Genomic DNA, 23,768 nt, shown 5'->3' with positions numbered 1-23,768 from the left:
AATTAACTCCAGGTTTTGCTTGTGTGTCTGAACGTGTGTCTTAGCTTTCCCCTGCCTAAATATTTCCTTGGTGTGCGGGATTTTTGGAGGGAGCTTTGCCTCTAATAACTCTTGTACCAGCCAAAGACTAAATGTGCAGCCTTCACAGTACACCCCCGTGCGGAAGATTGTTTCGATTATTGGATTAACTCTTCTGTTTCGCAGGCCCAGGAAGCCAAAGAGTTAAAGCTCAGTTTATTCGCTGCCTCAAACTGCTCAGCAAAATTAACTTTGGGCCAGGCATAGAAACGACTCCCCTCCTTCCCCCCACCCCGAGTGCTAAGCCTGTATCCGTTTATGTTGGTCTCCAGAGGGCTGATCGCTGAAGAGTTACACTCGTGTCGCTGCTTTGTAAGAACTCTTGGGAGATTTTTCACTCAACAGGCTTGTTGTGATGCGTATCCCCGTAGATACCAGCACCAGCCGCCGCTTCACGCCGCCCTCCACCACTCTGAGCCCGGGGAAGATGAGCGAGGCGCTCCCGCTGGCCGGCCAGGAGAACAGCGGCGCCCTGGTGGGGAAGCTGAGAACTGCAGACCGCAGCATGGTGGAGGTGCTAGCGGATCACCCAGGGGAGCTGGTCCGCACTGACAGCCCCAACTTCCTCTGCTCCGTGCTCCCGACGCACTGGAGGTGCAACAAGACACTGCCGATTGCTTTCAAGGTATTTGGCCTTTCAGCATGTCTCTGAGGGAGGCATTAAACCGGGGGGGGAGGGAATCAGTGGGAGCCCGGGGAGGGGGGGGGATTGGGACAACATACAAACTCCTCTGGTGTGCACACGGTCAGACTAGAAACGCAGCGTGCATCTCATGTAACTTCTTCCCGGACGGGGGCTGTTAATCTGGAGTTTGGAGATGTGTTTTAGGCGTAGTCCCACATAAGGAGGCCGGAGTTGCTGTAGGGACCGGCTCTGGGTATCCTGATTCACTGTGTTGCCCTTTATGCAATGTGGTGCACGCCGGTGAGTATAGCGGGCCCTCCTATTTAACAGTATTAGTGTATTGATTTGCTAACATGAGTCACTGGGAGAAAGGAAGCGTGGGGGCAGGACACTAGCTGTGGAGACTCTCTCTCCAACCGGTCTGTCTCTTCTTCTCATTCATAAACATACCATTAAGGAGTGGTTCTATAACAAGCAAAGAACAAGGAGCTGAGTGTGTCTCCCTACCTTGTGTAACAGGATGCAACAATCAATCACAGGGTGGATACAAGTATCAATAGCCTAAAATGACCCTTTCTGGACGGTAGTGTGTTTTGTACATAGAAATAACCCACGACAATGGGAACAGGGCACTTTTAAAAATCGGAGTTTGGGGTACTTCTGGATGAATATGTTTGTAAGACCATAAAGTACTACAGGCCACAATGTTCAAAGTTCTGTGTAAAGTTTCGTACTTACACTGTGTTGAAGGCGCCTAAATAATGGAAACTAAGAGGTGCTAAGCCCCCATTTGTGTAGCGTGGCAGGTGTACATCCCTTTTAAAAGTCAGCTCTTTTTTATTTTGGTACCCAGTTTGGTCAGCGGTTTATTCTGAGCAGATAGTGAGTTGGAAAATAATTCGTTTGTTGTTAAATATATCAATGTTTTTCCAGATTATTTTTTAAATCCAGCCCACCTTTGGCAGCTCCATCTATGAAAGGTGCTGGCTTTTCTCCTGATGGAAGTCACTAAAACTTCAAAGGTTCGAAACACTCGCGTAAGGCCCCTTATTTATGAATGCTGCAGTTCTTGCACAAAAAGGATGCATGATCTCGCGGTTTCATAGACCATCAACTTTCCACCGAGGGTGGTGGTTTAAAATGAACAGAGAAGAGAGAGAAGTTTAGAAGCTCTTTTTCCCTTTTGATTTTGTTCATACTTGGAGTTGCTGTAGTACACTTACCCAGCCTGTCTGAAAACGTATGACCTTTTTCTTAAAACAAAAACAAAGAAACAAAAACCCACAAGTGTAATACTTTAGCAGGACCCCATCTAAGAGATATGCTTGTTCTATATGCTGATATCGACCCCACTGAAGTTTTGTGTCTGCCTCCCTGGATAATCAGTACAATGTGTCTTTACAATCAAGAAGAGTAAAGAATGTAGATTACATTTAGAATATAATTGGTATAGCTTTTCTTGTCTACATGCTCCGATTTCCTCTTATTTGGATTCAAGTACTCAGTCCCCCTTACCCACTTTAAAAAAAAAAAGACTTTGGCCTACAAATAATTTGTTTATAATGCTGAACTCCCTCCCATTGATTTATATGTTTTCAACCATGAAAAAAACAACAACACGTTTTTAATTGTCCCCAAGGATGAGCCCCTGTTACTCCCCTAAAGCTTTTAATGGCGTTAAATGGTTACATTTAAGATCGGGAGTAGGACAGTTTGAATCAGCCTGTTCCTTTCACACGGGACAGGGTTCTTTCCACCAACTTCACCGCTGCCAAACCAGATCAGAGCAGTATCCATTTGATTACGTGGGGTAATCAGTTGAGCTCTTAAAGCCTTAATACGTATCAGAACAGGGCTTTTAGGATAAGCACAAGTGTTTATTTTGCCTCCCGAGGGTTTTGTTTAGGAAGAGAGGGCAGAGGTGGGAGAAAGGAAGGTCAAGTCGGAATGATCAGTTCCGAAAACCAACTAGGGTGACCAGATGTCCCGATTTTATAGGGACAGTCCTGATATTTGGCGCTTTTTCTTATATAGGTTCCTATTACCCCCCACCCCCGTCCCAATTGTTCACACTCGCTGTCTGGTCACCCTACCAAATCCCCCTTCACACAAGTTGATGAATTTTTATACCATTAACCATACTAACCTGTACACAACTGCAGGTAAGTTGCTGGGACGCTATAACACTACAAGGCAAAGTTAATTCTTTAAAATAGACTGGGGAAAAAACCCTTCTGGGTCCCTAAGGGAGCTAGAGAAGCGAAGTCTCGAAATCTGGCTGATACTTTTGAATTCACTTCTTCTATTTCAATGCGCTCTTTGGCGCAGGCTGCAGAGCAGCTGGGGGCTGGCCAGCGTGGCGCGTTTGAAACCGTTTCCTCCTACCCTGTATTGGAAGGGGAATGAGTCAATAATGTGATTAATACCCAACGCCTGCCCCGCTCCTTCTAAACGTAGACGGAGCACGCAGTGTTTCCACCCGGCCACCTTTTCTCCCCTAGCGCCTCCGAAATGTTGCTGTCTGGTTCCTACTGGAGCTGAGAGCTCAGCAGCTAAAAGGGCTCAGTTCCGCGCTCCTGTTTCTGAGCGGATCGTTTGTAATGCCATGTTTGAATGAAGTGAGCTTTTCTCAGCCAGGTGAATGGCCAGGCTAGGAGGAGGGGAAGGGAGGGTGGATTGATGGGGTTACCTGCCCTCAGCTTTTTTTCTGTTAGGAACTCGCGCGTTATGTTTTAGATAACTACACCCCCTCCCCACTACTTTTGCAAACAAAGTAGGGGAGTCAAACCGCTCCAACCTGACAAGATTATTCATTTCTAACATTAAACCACACACACATACAAGCAAAGGTACAGCGTTTCCTGGTGAACCTCTGAAATCCTATAGTATGAGTCCACCTGCCTTCTGATTAGGTCTGCAGCTCCGCTCCCCGCCCCGCTGCTCACCATCACCAAAACTCCCCGGCTAGTGGGAACTCCTGGGGAATGAGACCTGACGTATTTGACTAATTATAAAAACTAACGCAATCTAATTGTAAATATTACTGTGTGTTTTCCAAATCGTCCCTTTTGAAAGTATTCCGATCCATTTGAAAATAATCTATATCGTGCGAAAACTGGGTAACACATAATACCTAGTTGCACAATCATTTATATACGGTTCAAATCATTTATATACTGCCAAGATCCTATGCTCAAATATAGGAGTGGGATTTTTAGGGAATTTGGTAATATTCATTGTACCAATGAAAACCAAGAGATTTCTACAGATTGATATGATCTCTTTCCCCCTGTTCGTACACTCCACACAATAAAATAAAATAAAAAATTAAAAATCACTTCTTGCATATAGTCTTTAGAATCAGAATTCCATTTTAAACCAAAAACATCCAGGATTTTCTTTCAAAATAAAGGAAAGTTAACAAGGAATTTAAATATTGTAAATTGCAATGATTGATGCAGTTTAATAACAAATTATAATATAGGTTAATTATTCAATATACTGTTAGGAAATCATCTAAATCCTAATTTAAAAGACCAATTTTGTTTGGTTGGTGAACCAAGATTGGGAGGTTTAGGTGTGCTGTGGCATGGGTTTGCTGATATTCTGCCCAGTTCTCTGAAGATATATTTCTAAAAGCTGAACAGTAAAACAAAATACTAGATATCTCCAGTCAGCAAGTTCCTACTTATCTGTTTAGTCTGTTTTATAATGTAAATGTTTGTATTTCGTCAGTGCCTATCGTTTATGACTTTTCATTCCAGTTTTTCTTTTTTCTTGTGTATGCACACGTTTTTATACTATTTTTATTGTAGTTTCTTCAAATAGCTTATCATAGAAGTTGTCTTTGGTGAATTGTAAATATGGTGAATTTTAAACATATTCTTTTTCAATTTAAGGGCATTATCTCAGTAATTCATGAAGGTTTGTTCGCCACTTAATATACGCATGCAAAATTCCTTAAATAATCACACAAATACTCATGTAAAACAGGGTTTTCCTAGATGTTCTTCCTTATACCTGAAGTCTTTACTACATGTAGAATAATTATTTTATTACAGGCTTTTTAAAAAATAACTTGGTAAGCACATCAGGTTCATGAGTGTGGATTTTGAAAGCCAAATTGCCACATCACACAACCGTCTGGAGAGAGAGAAAACATTGCATACCAAGAACAGGAGGATTTGAAATACATAGTGCTGATAATACAGCATTTTTGCTGTGTACAAATGAAAACAAAAAACAAAAGCACGGGCTGCTGAGGAGGGCTGGAGAAGAGGAAGTAGAAATGTATGCACAAAGAGGGAATTTCGACACAATGAGCACAACTCTATATGTGGAATCAAGAATAAGGGTTTAGAACACATCGGAGAACATTAGGGTGCAGAGTGTAGCCTATGTAAGAGAAGGAGAGATCAGAGACTTTTGAAATGTTATGGGAATTATTATGAGTAAGAAATAATTATAATAAAAGGAATAGGTAAAGGAGCTGTGGACCTGTTTAGAAATATCAGTGTGATGTGAGAGAAACACATAAACTGGGTTGTGAAAAGTAATGAGACATTTTAACTACATGAACATGAACTAGAAAATGCTAAGAGGAAGGGGGAAAAATCAAGCAGTACCTCTGAGGACATGAAGCAGGACTGCTTACTTCCTCTTAAAATCTATACAAGAGGAAACTAAAAAGGGCTAGATTTTATTATAATCATTTTATTTTATTTTATTTTATTATTTCACTTGTGTAAAACTGGTCTAAGCGCAGTCAGAACAGGGTCTTGCACAAGAGTTTAAAATGAAATTAAATACTAAAATGGTTAATGAAATGAGAACTGTGACACAGTTGAGAGAAATCAGAAAAGTTGAGGCTAGAAATCTAAATATCATGTAGCACATTGTATCAGAAATGTAGCATCATGTATGTTCCTAAATATTAGGTGATATTTTGTAAATATTGGCACTGCTGAAACACAATGGAAACATTAGTGACAGAGCTTAAGCCTTCAATTTAAATGTTTTGGGTTTTATCAGTTCACATTACAATTTTAACAAAGGTTTGAGACAGTTCTAATTTCATTAACTTGCTTTCTTGTTTCTAAAAGGAAAAAAGAAATGGTTTTGTGAACAGTGATCAAATGTATATTTTGGGTCTGACTTCCCACAGTTTTGCACTGGTGTATCGGCATTGAAATCAATGAAATTACATAACACAAAACTGGATTGACACTGTGGGGAATCAATTCTGTTATGTCCAAGAGACAATAGGCCTGGTTTTGCTCTTGCACTAATTTTATACCAGTGTAATTCTATTGACTTTGATGGAGTTATTCCCGACGTACTCTGATGCAATTGAGATCAGAATCAGGCCCTGTTGTTTTGATTTATTTATGTATTGGTAAATTTAAATGTATGCATGTTATGTGTATTGTACATATTTATGTGCATTTAGGTGGTTTAGACATGTATAGTTACAAATATTTTTATCTGGCTCTGTAAGCTACATTTGGAAATATATCCTATTTTCTCCAAGTAGCTTTTTAGTTTATATAATTTGTTGCTTTTCCCGTTTTCATCAGGGTATTTACTGATACATTTCACTTACGAAGACTGAGGATTCTTCTATTTAATCTTTCAGGTAGTGGCCTTAGGCGATGTCCCTGATGGGACACTGGTCACAGTAATGGCTGGAAATGATGAAAACTACTCTGCAGAGCTCAGAAATGCTACAGCTGCCATGAAAAACCAAGCAGCAAGGTTCAATGACCTCAGATTTGTGGGTAGAAGTGGAAGAGGTACGTATTTGCTCACAGCTATATTTTGACTATGTTTACTACTTGAATCAAGTTTCAATTACTTAGGGACAATTTGAACATAAAATATGTCCAGCTTCGGCACTGGAGAATCCTGCAAGATCTGGCTTGTGCAGCCTCTCACAGTACAGAAACTGAGCACACATTTGTATTGTTTTATGCAAGCCAATCCTCATTATGATTTACACTTCCTAACAGTGTTCTTATTTAAAAGCATATCCAAAAGACAATCCTGATTGTGCCCTTAGTTACACGGTGCAAGCTCATTAGCTTTACTGAAATCAAGGTGATTTCATTGGTGTAACTAAGAGCTGAATATAGCCCCTACTTCGGATTATATTAATTTGTGAAGAGAGCCACAGCTTCAGCTGATGTAAATCAACATGATTTATTGTCCAAAGCAGTGGTTGATAACTCCACTCCTAAGGGACAATGAAACTTTCTATGGTAAAGATAAAGCTTGTCTGTTCAGGAGTCAGTGTTCTGGGGGCTTTTGATGGGGTGCAGGGTCTTTCCCCCCAGGCTGTGGAATGAGCTCACTCAGGAGCTCAGGACCATTCCAGACCTCCCCATCTTCTGCTCCAAGTGCAACGTGCGCTTCCTTGACCTTGCTTTCTCTAACTTTAACCATATAGCAACATGTGTGTATATGTATGTATGTATGTGGGGGGAGGGGGTATCTATATAGGTTTTATTTTTTATATTTTACATATAAATTCCACCACAAAACACTCCACTGCACACACTTCTCCCCCTGGGGAGAGGAAGAGAGAACAAACACATGGCAGATGTTAGTCACATTGCTTAATGTAGGGCACTGAGATACTACAGTGATGAGCATAGTATAAGAACCTGAATAGACGAGAATGGAAGACTTCACTGGCTGAGGATCTGGTCCTCTGTATCTCTTTGGTGACCTTTAATTCCAAGTAAGAATAAAAAGGTGTCATTGCTATTCGTAACAACTGAGATTTGAAATTGATATAGAATATAATTCCACCCCAAAAGATGCTAAAATCCATAAATTATAGTATTAGCACACGCACAGTTCATTCATTAACACATGAACAGATGATATGGGGCCTGATTCAATGGGAAAGACTCCCATTGACTTCAGTGGGCTTTAGTTCAAGCCCATAATCATAGAAAACCCAGATTGTAAACAGCCATGTTTATATAACAAGATAATTTTATGAACTCATCTTACGCTGTTCTCCTAACTCATGTAATTAGTCCCATGAACTGTTCATATGAATAGGGTCTGTTTGCCTGAATAAGGATTGCTGAATCAGGCCCATAGCAGAAAAGCCGATGAAAATTTGAAAATACAGCCTTCCAGTTTTAGGGTAAGGCACTAAAAGTACTTCATATTCAGTATGCTTTCATAAAGTGCTTACAAATATATTGTTCTTCTGTTAAGTTCTTATCTTAAAGTGAAGTCAAAACATAAGATTTGGCTGACTAAATACAATGTTGTCAGTTAAGGTTAGTTCAGTGTTGTTAAATTTATAAACCAAAACTGACATTATCTGGTGCATTCAAGTAGGTTAGTTTTACCAGTTGTTTTGAGATCTGTTGTCTCTTTGGAACCAGACAGAGCCCTTTAGGCTTATTGTTCTTCCCCACCCCCATTTTTATTCGTCTGTGTACTCTCTGAGTGACCTAGTCTCCTCTTGATGTGTGTGTGCATAACTCCTATAAACATGAACGGTGTTATAAGCATACTTCAGGAGGATTGCATAGCTGGCCCATTCCTGTTCCTTGCAAAGCTTCATATTACAATGGGAGTGAGATCAGTCTTTTGACTGAGGAACTTACACTGTTTATAGACAGCAGAATTTATTTGCTTTTGAAATGAAACTTGTATTTTGTAGATTTTTTTTCTACTATAAAATCCATGTACAATTTGAGAAAACCATACCCCCGGAACAGATTTAAAAATGAGACATAAATTCAGAAAGCAAATACATTTTATGTGTAAAATATCCAACCAGGCCTGAAATGTCCTGTAGCTTCATTAGCCTGATATCATTCAAACCTGGTTGTTTGGGTTAGCTTCAGAATCCAATGCGAGGGGGGAGACTGCAGTTGAAAATGTAGCTTAGTAATGCTAAGGAAGGATAATAATAGGGTAATGCAGGGATAATTATATCCATTTACTGAAAACATAAGAGATGCTGTAATGTATAAAAGTATCAGTCATTAAACATGTTCATTTGTTATATTAAAGGTTCCACCTTTTCAGTAAATGGTATTTGCATTATGATTCAGAGATGAGTGTTTAGAAAACATTTTGAAGATTCAAATGAATAGCTGGCAAAGTGGTTGAGAAGCTAATAAAAATAGACTTGCAGTTTGGTTCCTGGCCATGCTAATGAAGCTAGAAATCACAACTGTGGTCTGTATGATTTTTCAAGGTCAAAATTTGATAGCTGAGAGAGAACACTAATTGTCCAAAAGAAAAACCTTGTAGGGAAGATTTTTGTAACCATTTACTCTGCTAATACCTTTTGGTTGCTAATAACAACAATCATTTATATACAATTAGAAGTTTTATTTAAAAAAATACTGTGCTTGCTGTGATATCTTAGATTTAAAAAAGGTTATATGGGGACCTTGAATGGTACTAATCAGTCTTGGAGGTTTAATCTCATAAACTCCATTAGCTATCCAAATTTTGAGTGAATGACTAATATATGTTTTTGTTTACTCATATAACACTGAACTGTTTTCCAAAGGTGTGGCTTGTTTGCATTTGGGTGCATGATTTCTGATGTTCTGTTCTGTTGCGTTTGCATAAAGCCTAAATAATAAGGTAGCTGCTGCATCAAAGTGCATTGCTTCTTTTGATTCTTTAGTATAGGAAAATCAAGTGAAACTCTGTTTGCTGTGTAATATTTGAGCTTGGGTAAATTCAGCTCCCAACAGTGGTAATGTGATGCCAATTATACATGAACAGCCATTGGAAGTTTGAGTCAGTTATGGTCATTGTGGATACCATTTGTGTGGTTTGAATTACTTGAAATCACTACTCTGATGTAACAAAGAAGGGCTCTACACTGTGACAATTCAAGTTCATGCCTCACTTTCTCTTATGATATGTCAGTTATCATTGGAGGTGTAAACATCACTGTTAAAAACCTCACAGAAATGTTGACAATCCACTTCTCATTTTCAGAGGATAGAAAATAATCATTCTCACTAATTTTAACAATTACCCTTAATTCTGACCCTCGGCGGTGCTGTAAAAGGAATGTGAGACATTAACTGTAAATATAGGTAACTATAGCTATTGTTTCATGTGTCCTTATTTAAGACAATAGGTCAGATTCTCACCTATGTAAATTGACGATGCTTCATTGACTTTAATGGAATTACACTAGTTTACAACACTTGAGGATCTGGGCCTGTGTGCCCTTTGATGCACAAGTTTGTGCCAAATAGTGGCTGAAAGATAATCAAATAACTCAGCTATATTTCGATGTTCATTTTACATTTAATAGTGAAGCAACAGGCCTGTATTGCTATTGCTGGGCATACAGTGTGATGTTCATTATTAAAAAAAAAAAAAACCACTTGATTTTCTTGATACCAACACAGGAAAGTGAGGGTATCACAGATCTTCAGAAACACCAGGATGTTGTATTTAGGAGACTTGGCTTGCCCTCCAGTACAAAGCAGATTTGCATTGGAATTGGCTGATGTCCAGGATTACTATTCCTCACCCTCAGTTCAGAATGCCACTGGGAAAACCTGCCTGTCTGGCTTGTAGGCCTTAGTAAGTAATTTCTAAAAGAACAATGTAGTTTAAGGCTTAAGAAACTTTAAGCTTCTCTGCCTGACAAGCTGGTAAACATCTTCCTTTATTTTTTTCTCCCAAATTTTCCCTTCATTCATTCATTTTTCAAATGTAATTATTCTGTACCAATGCAAAGTATGTAGCTATTTCATCATAATAAGCTATATTAAGATAAAGCTAACACGGAAAGCCAAATACCCCACAGGAAGTTCACTGGCTAAAATTAAAAAGAAATAGTTATTTTAGAGAGGGAAAGTTTCAGGGTCTGGTGGACACTACATTGATTCCACATGGAATCATTTATCCAAATAACTGTCTGCTTTGTAGGTGGCAACATTTTTTTGCATGCTTTCTGGGTGAAAACTACTTTGAATGGGTTAATATATTAGTAATTGATGTGAATGTATCTTGGTTTACCTGCAGAAGCTGTCAATCTTACCTTTAAACATTTTTCTGGAGTTTAATGATTATTATAACTAGTTTTATTGCAAGATCTTTTAAAATAGTTTTTTTAAGAAATAAAAATGAAATTTAAAAATTCAGCAACTGGCAGGGTCAGAACCACATGAATAATTTGGCAGATAAGAATATGCCATTTTTCATTTCTATGAAACATAAGAAAATGTAAGTCTGTGCCACTGGTTTTCACTTCACTGGCCTATATGAGAACACTTGGAGGATATTACAAGACATAATCAGACATATTCATTTTAGGTCTCTTTCTTCAAGACATAAATTTGAGGAAGAAAGCTCAGTTTAAACTGGAATGTAGATGACAGAAATGTGCTAACAAGTTACTGGGCCAGATTCTGAGTTCATTTGGTTTTTACTTGCCTTCTAATGGCAGAATTTGACTCATTCTGTGTAGCTTTGTTTTCTGACATATTATTTAAGGGCATTTTTGTTAAACTTTGCTTTTACTAAAAGTTAAACTCATTTAAAATTATAGTATTCAGAGTGCAGACTGGAACTCAACAGAGTATAAAAAGCAGTAAAACTTGTCTTAAGCAATTACCTGGGGCCTGATCCAAACTCGTTGGCATTAATGAAAAGACTCCCATTTACTTCAGTTGGTTTTGTATCAGACCCTTGGATAACAATTAATTGGGGTTTTAAAAGAAAATACTGTGGGGAGGGGAGTCTCTTGAAACAGGAGGTTGCCTGAAAAGGATGGCCTCTTATATAGATTTCACTGTATTAGAATTGATCAGCTCAAAAGAGAAGAAAAGTAACAACAATGTATTTGAAAAAGAAAAGTTGCAGTCTAAAAACAACATTGTTGTATAACATATGATATTGTGATAAACAGCAAGATAGACAGATAGAGGTGATGGTCCAGGGGTTTGATAATAGGATACAAAGCCAGAACTATTTGTTGCTTGTGTTGTTCATATCCTGTGTATTAATAAAGGACTTCTGTTTCCGGGTCTGTCAAGTTAGTATCATCCTCCATCACTGACTTTCCGAAGGGTGAAATCCCTCCCTGCACGGAGGGCCAGCACACCACTGATGTTACACAATGGGACTCTGCTGGGGGGAGGAAGGGGAGTTGTGACTGGAGGAAGCTGTGTTTCCCTGTGTGCTGTGGAAAGTGGTGCTGGAGAGTAGCTTGGGGAGGAGCCTTGGGATATTTTGAGTGTGCCAATCCAGTGTCCCTAAGACTTGTTGCAAGTGGTGAAGGGGCTGTGGTCACTACTCCAGCCCATAGGTTGTGGTCACCACAGCATATTGGACTGCAGATACAGACCCTGAGTTTGGGTTAGAGGGGGTAAATTTTGCCTCCTACTATTTGCATATTTCACCTGCATTAAGTTTGATTATTCATGCTTTGTATAAGTAAAATGAATATCACCCTAAGAGAGAGGGAGGGGGTGTTTATTCCCAAGGCTGTGTGCAGCTGTCTGTTAATATTATTGTAAACTGTTTTTCAATTGGTTAAAACATTTTTTCTGGTTTTCTTTTTCTCTTTGTTTATTTGTAGAGAATTACTCAAAAGTCATTGACCTTTTAAGACTGGGAAAGTAAAAGTTGTTAGTAAAGAAATTATTAGAAAGCAGGACTCTGCAGGATGGGGACTGTCTTTAACTTTGTACAGCATCTAGCATGTTCTTAGTGCTTAACAAATATGTATTATGAATGATACTGTGCCATGTGAGTAAGATATGTAAGCACAGAGATGAAATACAATATAAGCAAGTTTCAGCTCATCATTTCAGGTAGGATTGAAGTATTCTTTTAGATTTCTCTGTAAAATTAAGCGTCATGGCAAAATCTGACATGAAAACCCTCTGCATTTATATAATGTATCATAGATCTTGCAAATCAAATAGTGGTGATCCATCAGTGTGGGGAAAGATATGCAAATTATATTAATTAATAACACAGTCCTTTAGACAAAGTCACTTTCTTGGTGCAAGCTTTCATTGGAAACTTAGTGGGGAGAGGGGAGAAGAATTCTTTACAAAACTGTACAACCAAAACTGACTTATGTTTGCATTGAATATATAACTGTAGACATTTCTGTATGAATTGCTGATTGTTAAGGAAGTATATGATACAGTTCAGTGAGGATATTTGAATTGAAAACATCATGTGGTCCGGAGGGTTCAGCATGACTCCTGCTATCTTTGCCAGCTGACAGACATTCTATTGGGTTACTTAAATTTGGTCTGGGCAGAAGAAGTTTCAATCAGAAAGTGTCAATAGGAGAAAAATAATGGTAGAGTGATTTTTAGAGCTTCCTGTCTCTGGGAGCATTATGGTTGTAAACAGCGATCATGCCAAGTGCTGAACTACTGGCCTAGTTCCAATAACAATAAATCTACTTTTTGGTTGCACGGAGCCGTGCTTGAACATTTTGTTTTAAACTTGGGATGATGATGATGAGATAGCGTGTTGTTCTCTGAGAGTCTTCTTATTTTGTATGATTGTAAAAGAAGTTCATCTTAGGAGGATACTGTTTATGGAAAACAAAGTATCTCACTGAAAGAAGAGGTTACATTGTTTCAAGAAATCTGTTTGCCTTTAAGCATTTTTTGTTTTGTATTTGGTTTGGGTTGCTTTTCTTTCTTGTGTGCCCTCTTTTAGACATCTTCTCAAGCAAAACTGTCTGGAAAAAAAGTCACACCAAGAACAGCTGCTGATTTGTAGTCAAAATAAAATCATTAAGAGAAAAATAATTAGTGCGCTTGCCTCAGGGCACTTTCATGAACTTCAAATGACTACTCTAAAATGTGCAGCTCTCATCAACTCTCTTGTACTTAACAAAAGAACAGAGGGTGTTCTAAATCAGTGGTGCACAACTGTTGCCATACGGAGGGCCATGATAATATAATGTGCATATAAACTTACATAAGCCTCCAGCACTTTGGGGTCAGTTTGTATTGTCCCCTCATATAGCATTTAGAGTAAATGGGGTGGGGGGGAACATTTTGTTTAATCTTAAATCTTTTGTTTCTCTTTTCTCCCATTTTTAATCCCTTTTCTCTCTTTTTGACTACGACTTTCCTTCTCAGACCATTTCTTTCCCTTTTGTTCTCTGTCTCTTTAACTAAAGTCGCTCCTCTTTTTCTGTGTTCTCCATCTAATTTTTTCTCTTATTCCTGCTCCTCTATTACTCTATTACTGTCCCCCTCCATTTCTTGTCCTAGAGCCACTGAGTGAAATTCTGACCCCATTGTAATCAATGGGAGTTCTGTCATTGACTCCAGTGGGCCTGGGTTTTACCCATTGCCTTCAGGGTGCCTCTTCCCAAGCCAGTTGTAGCCTGAAGCTCAGCTCTGCTTTCTTACGCTACCAGCTTCAGGCACTTTACCCTGCTAAGGTGGTATAAATTATTGTTATTTAATGTTTAGATTGTGATAAAACCTAAAGGCCACAAGCAAGTTGGGCTCCATTGTGCTAGGCAAAGTACCAAAATGGCTTTTATGTCGATGAAAATAAGGCCCTCTAGTTTTTAGCCTCACCCAGTCAACTAGCAGTAGTACTTCTGCTCCCTCCTTGTGGTCAAGGGGTTGCTTCTAATATTATGCAAGGAAGGGAGAGGCATTGGGTGGCGGGAGTGGGTGTAGAAGGAGGAGCTCCTGGAGGCTGACAAGGGGGAAGTGGGGAGGAGCAGCTACTGGAAGGAAGGAATGAAGCTACTAGAGCTCTGCAAGGAAGTGCATGCAGTGAGTTTCCTGTCCAGTTTCCTGAAGTTCAGTGAGAAGCTGCAGGAAACACATTGATAGGCGGCCATGTATAATTGACAGGCTGAAGGTAACGCACCACAGCTCTAAAAGTTAACATAGTAATGTCCATGCTTTGAAGTCTTATTGAAGACTTAGCTACATTAGAAAGTCCCTTTAAGGAACTTTCTATTAGTGGGAGGTGCCAGGTGTTCATACAGAAATCTATCTGTATCAGTGGTTCTTGGACATCCATTAATACAAGTTACCCCAAGTTGTGTATCAGTGGGTGTTACATCAGTGTAATGCCAGTGTAGATGCGTCCTACTCCCACGTCAAATGAGTCATTGCAAACAGTCCTCCTGTTGATGTTCCACATTTGCACCACTCACTGCAGAACTGACCTCTCTGGTCATCTTTCTACACTCCACTACTCGGCGGTCATCTGGGCTGGAGGTCACTCACTTGTTCAACTATTGCTGACAAACACACAGGTGCCATTTGCCAGCCATATTCAGAGTTGGTGCACACCACTCTTTTGAAGCCTGTGTACTGACACCATCTTTGTTCATGCATCTGCCTGGAGCCATGTGATGGTCATTGGCTTCATTGTTCTGCGGGGTGAGAAGTGTGCCCAGTCCCAGCTGGGAACTAATCGCCAAAATGCTAAGATCTTCCAGTGTCTGTCTGAACAGGTGGCTGAACTGGGATTTGTCCAAAGTGAAAACCAGTGCAGACAAAAGGGCAAGGAGCCAAGACAAAATCAGTAAGGATTACAGCAGGTGAATCAATAGCTGGTACTCTTTAAGCTATTACACAATAAGCACCCTAGGCTGGGAATAGGCCATACTGAGAGGTGGAAAATGCCAGCTTTTACATGGAAAAATGAAGGTTTTTCCAAACATGCTTCTGAAAGAGAGGCAATATTTAGGCTTGGCAGAATTCATTTTTTTTATATATAATTTTGATGGATCATATCAATGTTTATTTTTAATCACTTTTTAAGATCTGTATCCATTTAAATTTTCAAAGTAGTGGGAAATTATGGGGGATGGTCAGACAATTATTTAATGGCAGTTGCGATTCAAAAAGTTAAAGCTTTATAGACTAACGCAAATTGTCAATGTCATGGGTCAAAATATAAAAAGTCAATATCCTTAAAACAACAAATGGTACTTATTTTTACTATTAATTTGCTAGTCCATTTGTAACCAGCCTAATTCAAAATCCAGCTTCAGTCTAATGAGTTCTCCAGCAGCATTTTTTGTACTTTGTTTAGCTATATATTTTGATTATTCTAGATGGAATTTTTTTTATCTGTTTGCATGTGTACAGTGAAATCAACATTTACCGGCATTCCCCAATAAAAATCTAATCTTTCCAAGTCTAGTAATATTCTAGCAGGTACAGGGCTGGGAGACAGGAATTCCTGAGTTCTAATTCTACCGCTGCTATTGACTTGTTCTGTGACCTTGGGCAAATCACTTAACCTTTTAGTCTTATCTCATCACTTATAAAATGGGAGCAATAATTTCTACCTCCAGAGGTGTTGTAACAACACATTAACATTTTGAAATTATGAAGTGTTACAGAAGGTTTAAATACTATTATTAGAATTAATGATCCCAAGGTATTTTTGCAAGGATAAGGCCACATTGTAATTTTATTCTGCCTCCCTGAGTTCTCCTCTCCATTTCATTTTTTTACAGTGGGTTTTCCCCCCTCTATATTATTGTGTAGCATCACTGCACTCTGCTAAACAGCTGCTACATTCCACCCCAGAGATGGCTGCATTTCACTGGTGGACAAAGTGACTTCGGGATATTTGTAAAGTACTGGGGGGCTCTTTTGCAGTGAAAGGATCTGTGTAAATATAAAACATCATGCTGGATGAGTCTAAAAAAGCAGCACTTCTGCGTACATAGGTGGCCATTACTCAAAAGGACCAACCCAGTATCTTGAGCAGAAAATTAGCTACCGAATGGCAGAAATGAAGTGCTATATGTCAGGCTGATCTTTGTGGGGAAAAAAATCACTCTTCTGTAATTCAACCCTCCCAACCCCTTTTACAAACATTAGTAACATGCAAATATTTATGAAGTCCACGTATGCCTTTCAGTGCTCAATAATATTTTTGCAATAAACATCACATTTTAGCAATAAAGCCATATAATCTCTTTGTACTGCCACTGTGCCACACAGGTTGGGCACCCAACAGCTTCTCATTCTTCCTGTACTGTAATTATTGTCTCCACCCATGTTCCTAAGAATTTTATAGAGGGGCTGCAGCAGCTCTACTTACAGTTCAAGGCTGCTTGGCTTCTCCATTAAGAGTCCTCTTTTCAGTCTTTTAATCAAATGCTTTAATTCATGCTGAAAACTTGATCTGCAGGCCTCCAGCCTAACAAAGCATTCCCACACAACATTCCCTATAAAGTGGATCTGTTATTTCTTAGGGCAGGATGAAATATATATTTTTTTCTAGTTTCCAACATTCTTCCTTCCAACGTACACTACGCTACACTATACTACACCACACTGCTGGGATGCTTAAAAGTTGAAACACATAAAATTAAAGACGTTAATGTACAAATATACACATCTGGCCAAATTCCTGTAGTTACCCCCAATAAAACCTGGCCTATGAACTTGAACAATGCCATGATGTCATCTCCAGATATATTGCTTTTTTGTGGGGGAGAGTACTGCTGATATTGATGTAATCCCCCGTAGGTAATCAGTGATTCAATGTAAGATAATTATTCTACTATCATCATGTTCTCAGAGACCTCCCTCCTGTCACCCTGGTCCCAGATCTGTAGACCTCATGCATAATCTCCTCCCTTTTGCTCCGTTACTTCCTGTTATACTTCTTTCCTCCTACTGCCTCCTGCCTGATAAGTGGCTGTGGACTTTATCCAGCTAGCATAACTGAGGATGTTAGTATGCAGACAAATCAGGAGGGAAGATGTGTATCAGGAAGTAACTGAACAAAAGGGAGGAGATTATGCATGAGGTCTATGGGTCTGGGACCAGGATGGCAGAGGGAGGTCTCTGAGAACATGGTGATAGTAGAGCCAGCCGGGGTCTACTAACAATCACCATTTGGTATCTAGAAAAGTGTGGAAATCGTGCATTGGTCACGTCTCTGATTTAGTCAATTCACTTGTCCTGTTCCAAAATTCATAAAATACAAGTAAGATTTACATTTAAAAAAAAATCAGAATTAAATTAAGTTCTATGGAATTCACATTTATTTAAAACATCAATGTTTAAAAACTGATAATGAATAATCTCAATTCTTAAATGGGAAAAGGGTTATCAAGTCTCTGCCAGGCAAACAATGGAACAGCAGCACCAGCTGCACTGTGACACACATTCTCAGAGTGGCAGGGAAAACTTGGGCATAGGGACTCCCCGAGCAGTGAAGGAGAAGGGTGGCATCATGCTAGTGCCTGAGACTGGGAAGTGAAACTGACTATCAATGCAGAAATGAAACTGACTCTACATAAAACACTGTCAAATGAAAAAGTAAACAACTGAAAAATATATAGAGAGAAAATCTGTCACTGTTCATAATCGGAGGGCCCAGTCATGCAGCTCTTACTCACATGAGTAATCCTTATTCATGTAAGCAAGGATTGCTCTTCCAAGAATTGCAGGATCAAACCCTAAGGCAACAGTTGTTACAGTAATACATAAAAAAGTGTTCAGACAGAAATGTGATATTTGAGTTCATCATGTCCCATTTATTGTCTGTATGCTAGCATCCTCAGTTATGCTAGTTGGAATGTGTACTGCTCGGGGATACCAGTCTACTTCTTTCTGAAGAAGAGAGGAGGCATTCACACACTAGGACAGATGATCAACTCTGCTACTGCAGGGCAAAGGGTAAAAAAAAATCCATTTTAACTAGGTACCTGGGGATTTGCCAGTGTAAGAGGATTCCTCGGGTAGTGTATACTGTGGTAGCACAGGGCGCATGGCTGGTGTTGTGGCCAGAGCACTGTTGTACACCAGCAATACCTGTCTGCCAGAATAGCCCCAAGGGGCGTGGAGAGCCAGGCACATTTTTAGATCTTTGTGTCTGCTCTAAATTGTCCTGAGGGCTGAACCAGCCTCTGACTGGCCCCAAGATCTGGATCTATTAGTTTTAATATTTTATGTCAAAATTGTGCATTTAAAAAAAATTCTTTGTAGTGGGATGGCTTTCTTAAAACATAGCATTAATGAAAATCCTCACCCTATGTGTAACGTTTTTTAAGGTAGATTGGATTCTAGGACCCAAAAAAGGTTGGTGTCCCTTTTAATATCACTTACTTTCACTTTTGGAATTCAGTGACTTAATACACACACCATGCTTCTAATAGAGTGAGGTAAATACACCTATTTATGATTCACAAAATAATAAAGTGAAGATTGTTTCAATCCAAATACCCCCTTTCCCCGCTACCAAACATATTCTGAAAATTTTTGAGAAACTAATTCAACATGCAGGAAAATGAATTATAAATCCCGAATGCATTTGATTTGCTCGCTGTAGAAAAGGTGGGTGAATGAGCGGGGGAAATGTGAGAGTACAGCTTGCATCTGTTGTTGGTCAGTATGGGTCTGTCTACACAGAAGCTGGAAGGTAAATTCCAGCTTGAGGAGACAAAGCCACGCTAGCTCTGAGCCAGCATACTAAAATAAGGGGTGTAGCTGCAGTGGTGCGATGAGCTAGCCCCCCCAGTACAATCCCATGTGAGACCCGGGTGCACAGTCAGGGCAGCTAGCCCCTATCACTACTTGAGCTGCACTATATTTTTAGCCTCCTAACTTGATCAGAACTAGCATGGGTCTGACTCCGTAAACTGGATCTACACCTTCCAGCTCCAGAGTAGACATACTTTATGGAGTGCTGCAGAGAACAGAAATGAAAGCAAAGAGTGGAAGCCAGTAGCTGAGTTGCACCCAAATTACTAGTGTCTGCGTTGCTGAGCCATTAGTATTCAGATGATTCAGAATCTTATCACACAGTGGATTAAATTCTGTAATTCTTATTTGGGGCAAAGAAGGAAGGGCAGTATTTGGCCCGATGGGTGAAATCCTGAGCCTAAAGAAGTCAATAGCAAAACATCTATTGATTTAATTGGGGACAGAATTTCACCCTATACGGGTAAATGTAGAAATAAGAACTTTGTGCAATGAGACACTTGGAATTATCCAGTAGAAATGTTGCAGAATATAGCCATAAGATTAAGTTGATGGGATCACTTGGCTGGAAGGGTGCAACAGCTGCATCTCCAAAATCCCACATTTCACACGCACAGGCCTCTATTTTCATGTGGGAAAAAAAAAGTCCTGTTGTACATGCAACTACCTGTTTGTGCACACAGTTATTTGGTTTCTAGGTGCAAATAATCATTTGTACACAGTTTTGCAGGCATACCCATTGTGCTCTCATTGTCAAATTTGGCTTATAGTGCAGTGGTCACCATTAAAAATTCTGTATTTGACAACAGGTACCACACAGTAGTATATGAAGTTACTGTAGTTTCTCTTGTGCTTGAAATAATAGCTGTCTGTGGTATCTATGTGACAATGGTTAACAAAAGTTAACTCTTTAATATCTTCTCCTTTAACTATAATTGTTCTCCTATGAGATGCCCACTGAATGAAATGCCATTGTCAAAGTTGTGTCCTTAGTTGTATGAAATGGCCACTGAAGACAACAGGAACAAGACAGACATCTGAGGATAGAATTTTACCTTGTTTAGTTTTTTCTAGACTGTCAATACAATTAAGTGAAGCATTTAAAAAAATAAACCATGCACTAAGCAACAGCTAACTAAGAGTCAGTTCTACTACTCTTACTCATCCCATCAATTTCAATGGGATTATTCAAGTAGTAAGCTATTAATCAAGAGTGGCAGAATGTTTCCCTAATGTATAGTTGTTAATGTGTGTGAGTGTGCGCATGTTCGTATGTGTGTATATATTGCATGTACATACAGCCACACACATTATAAAAAAAAATAGTAGACATTTTTACATTGGCACTTTGGCAGATCCCTAGGGAAGTGTCATGAGAAGTTTGAAAGACATATAACAATCATCATTTAGCACGCTTTAATAAAATCAGATGAACACATAAGTATGAAAAAGTAGTAGCAGAAAATATTGTGCCATAATTTCTCTTACTATAATGTGGAAACCTCTCTCAAATTAGCCATAATATCATCTGTGTTGTATTGTGTATTTTTGTTTTACATTTCATGTTTTTTCATCCATATTGCTTGGCCTTGTCAGTGCAAACATTCTTGGCTCCTTTCCCATTTTTGCTTGTTTTCCAGTTTGTTAAAATAATGCATTGTAATTACTTAAGAAAACCAATAATATTCTATGACAAAAGAAATCTTAAAGCAGCATATTGCTATTGTAACCATATCATCAGCTTCTCTTGCTTTTTTTCCCTTCTGCACCTTATTGGCCCAATCCTGAAGCTTTTACTACATTTTTGTCCAATCCTCATTCAAACACTTCTCCCCACCCCTCCCCCATTGATTGAGCTGGGAGTTTTGCCTGAGAAAAGACTGAATAAAAATGGAATGGGACACTCATAATATGGTCTGTAATCGCTAAAGTTCTTCTCTCATCTCCCCCACTTATTTCTCTTCCACAACCACAACCCACATGAGAAGACAGAAAACCATCCTTTAAAAACATCTGGCGAGCCCTGCTGGCCACATGTCTTCTGTGCTACTTTCTGTTTGCCATTCTCTGTAGTTTGCCTGGGTGTGCTGCTTTGCATCCACACACATTCTAAAAAATGCCTCCCATCCATAGAGCCATCTCGTTCTTGTAATTACATCTCTCAGGGATGACTAATGCAATACACAAACCCTCTTTGCATGTTACTAGGTTGTTGTCCGGGATTCGCTATTTTCCCACCTTGACTTCATTTCCTTTCAAAAGCTGCCCCAGATTACAACAACCCCCTCTCCAGCTGAAGAGGCTGGAATGCAGCTCCCTGAAGAGCCCTTCAACACAATGTCAACCATCATCCAGAGGTTGCACAGGGAGGGCACTTCAAGTGTCTCACTTTTTCCTGGTTCTCACTGCATTTCCAGTCCCTGCCAGACTGGAAATGACTGAGCTCAGGACACAAGTATAGATGCCTATCTGGCAGGGCAGTGCACTATCATTAGACCATCAAGTTATGATTTTTAGAAGATGTTTTTAATCTATCTTTTCCTTTACGTTTTAATTACCAGTGGCTCTAGAGAGCATTCCTGTGTTGTTTCTAATGCAGCCATCAACGTAGTATCTAGGCACCATATACAAAATTAAGTGTTACTTATTGCCTGTCCAGAAATACAGCTAGTTCTCTTCCCCATGTTAAATTGTTTTTTCAAGTGAATCCTGGTGGTGATCTTGCAAGAGAAACATTGCCAGGCTGTTGTGCTACCCTAATACTGGGGACAGATCTGATTGACTGAAACAGTGAATCTTGTACTGTACCTTTAAAGATTCAAGACTTGGGCTTATCTTGCTGTTGCTGGGAGTATATTCCAAAGCCAAGGTCCCTCTGTTGAAAAAGCCCCAGGCTCCTGAAAGTTTTATCCTTGGGACCAGGAGATGCCACATCCTTGATGTTAGGAGCTGCCATGGATAATTACAGAGGGAGTGGCAGTCTCTAAATCTTGCTCGTTAGCAGTGTTAAAGAAAGGACCTCATATGAGATCATTTCACTATTCTCAACCAATATGCCTACATATGCACAGTAATTTCCAATTTTAATTACCACATATTGTGTGTGCATGATCCCTAGTCCATTTGTGCATAGTCTTTCCATTTGTGCTTTGTGGATTGTTTAAAACAGGGGTCTCATCTCTTCCCATTAGCTAACAAAGGGCTGTGTGCTGGGGAAATCTGACTGTCATTTATCAAGAAACTAATCTGATATTTCTTTTGAACCAAAATTTAATAACCAGTTTTGACAGATCATGTGTGTTTGTATACATCTCTGTGTGTAATAGGCACATGTGTATCTAGGAAAAAATGAGATCACAGGTTTAGGCTGCATGCTAATAACAGATGCAAGGGGAAAGTTTGGGTGTGCATTCATTCTATGATCTTTATGCACATGTATTAACTATATGTTTGATTAATTCACGTAAAATTAGGTTGGATACATTTCTAGCTAATTTTACCTGCATCAACCAGACATATAGTTAATACATGTGTAATGAGTAAAACTAAATGCAAATTAAACAAAATGGCCAGAGGACTACAGTGGAATTATCAGAGAGTAACAGTAAGTGACACATAGGCATATGGTTATGTAGTCCTGTGGTTAACCAGCATGTGGTTAATGAGTAGACTTCTATAAACAGTAAAAGGTAAGTGGAGTGTCTTCCTGCTTTTGCCGAATTGTGTCACAACAGGCACCATCATTTTGAAATCTAATAAGTTTTGAAGAATATCTTTAAAGGAGTTACAAATATTGCACCTGGCCCTGATTCTCTATGGTTTTTTTTTTTTTTTTTTTATTTTACAATCACATTTAACTATTAAAAATATTTTTCTCACTCCTTGTGCTGTGTGAAAATCCTGCAGAAATAACAGGGGGACTGATTGAGTGTGTTAGGGAAACAGTGAAAATGCCCCATTAAGTGTTATCAAACGTCCCAAGTAAATAAACTGGAAACATTATAGCTAGAAATAGATTAATAAATAGAAAAGTATTATTTTTCTCTAATTTCTTTCAGTTATAGGCATTTTAGGTGCTACTTGAAATAACAGTACGTAAAATATTTTCCTAAAGAAGAAAATATTGGCTTGATTATGTCCCTTTAATATTAGTTAAAATCTCATGGTTTGGGTGTTAATTTCTTGGGGAGTTTTTAATAGTAGTTATTTTTGATCCCTCATAGAAAAGTCTGAGTATTGGCAACATAATTGTTATGATCTGTCATACAATTTGGTATTTAGAAAATGTCAAAAACACATTGGCCTTGAGTCTGGCTGAGTGGACCCAAGTCAGGGGTCAACGGTCTTGAGGCATGGATCAAAGGTGGCTTTTATGCCACCTTTACAGCTCCTCCCGATACCTGGAGCTACTTTTCAGCAGAGATTGGAAGGGTATTAGGAAGGCACAGGACTGGGATGGAGAAGAATTGAGTTTTAATTCCCGGCTCAGATACAGACTTGTGTAACATTGGCTGAGACACTTAGGGCTTGTAGCAATGCACACTAGAGGGGTGCAAATTCTAAAGCACATCAACACACTAGGCACTAACTGGCCA

General features: G+C 39.2%; 1 protein-coding gene across 3 annotated transcripts in view; it reads left to right on the top strand.

Annotated features, from left to right (window-relative positions):
- The window catches only part of RUNX1 (RUNX family transcription factor 1), a 196,959-nt gene that overhangs the window by 108,970 nt on the left and 64,221 nt on the right, over positions 1-23,768 (top strand). For all 3 annotated transcript variants that reach the window (XM_034752486.1, XM_034752468.1, XM_034752476.1), the window contains 2 exons: positions 450-703; positions 6,339-6,495. In XM_034752486.1, coding sequence (XP_034608377.1) covers positions 450-703; positions 6,339-6,495 — 411 coding nt within the window. The remainder of the gene's footprint in view (positions 1-449; positions 704-6,338; positions 6,496-23,768) is intronic.

This window comes from Trachemys scripta, chromosome 1, assembly GCF_013100865.1.
Source record: "Trachemys scripta elegans isolate TJP31775 chromosome 1, CAS_Tse_1.0, whole genome shotgun sequence".
In the NCBI taxonomy this organism is placed as follows: Eukaryota; Metazoa; Chordata; order Testudines; family Emydidae; genus Trachemys; species Trachemys scripta.
This window is presented reverse-complemented; position numbering and strand designations above follow the sequence as displayed.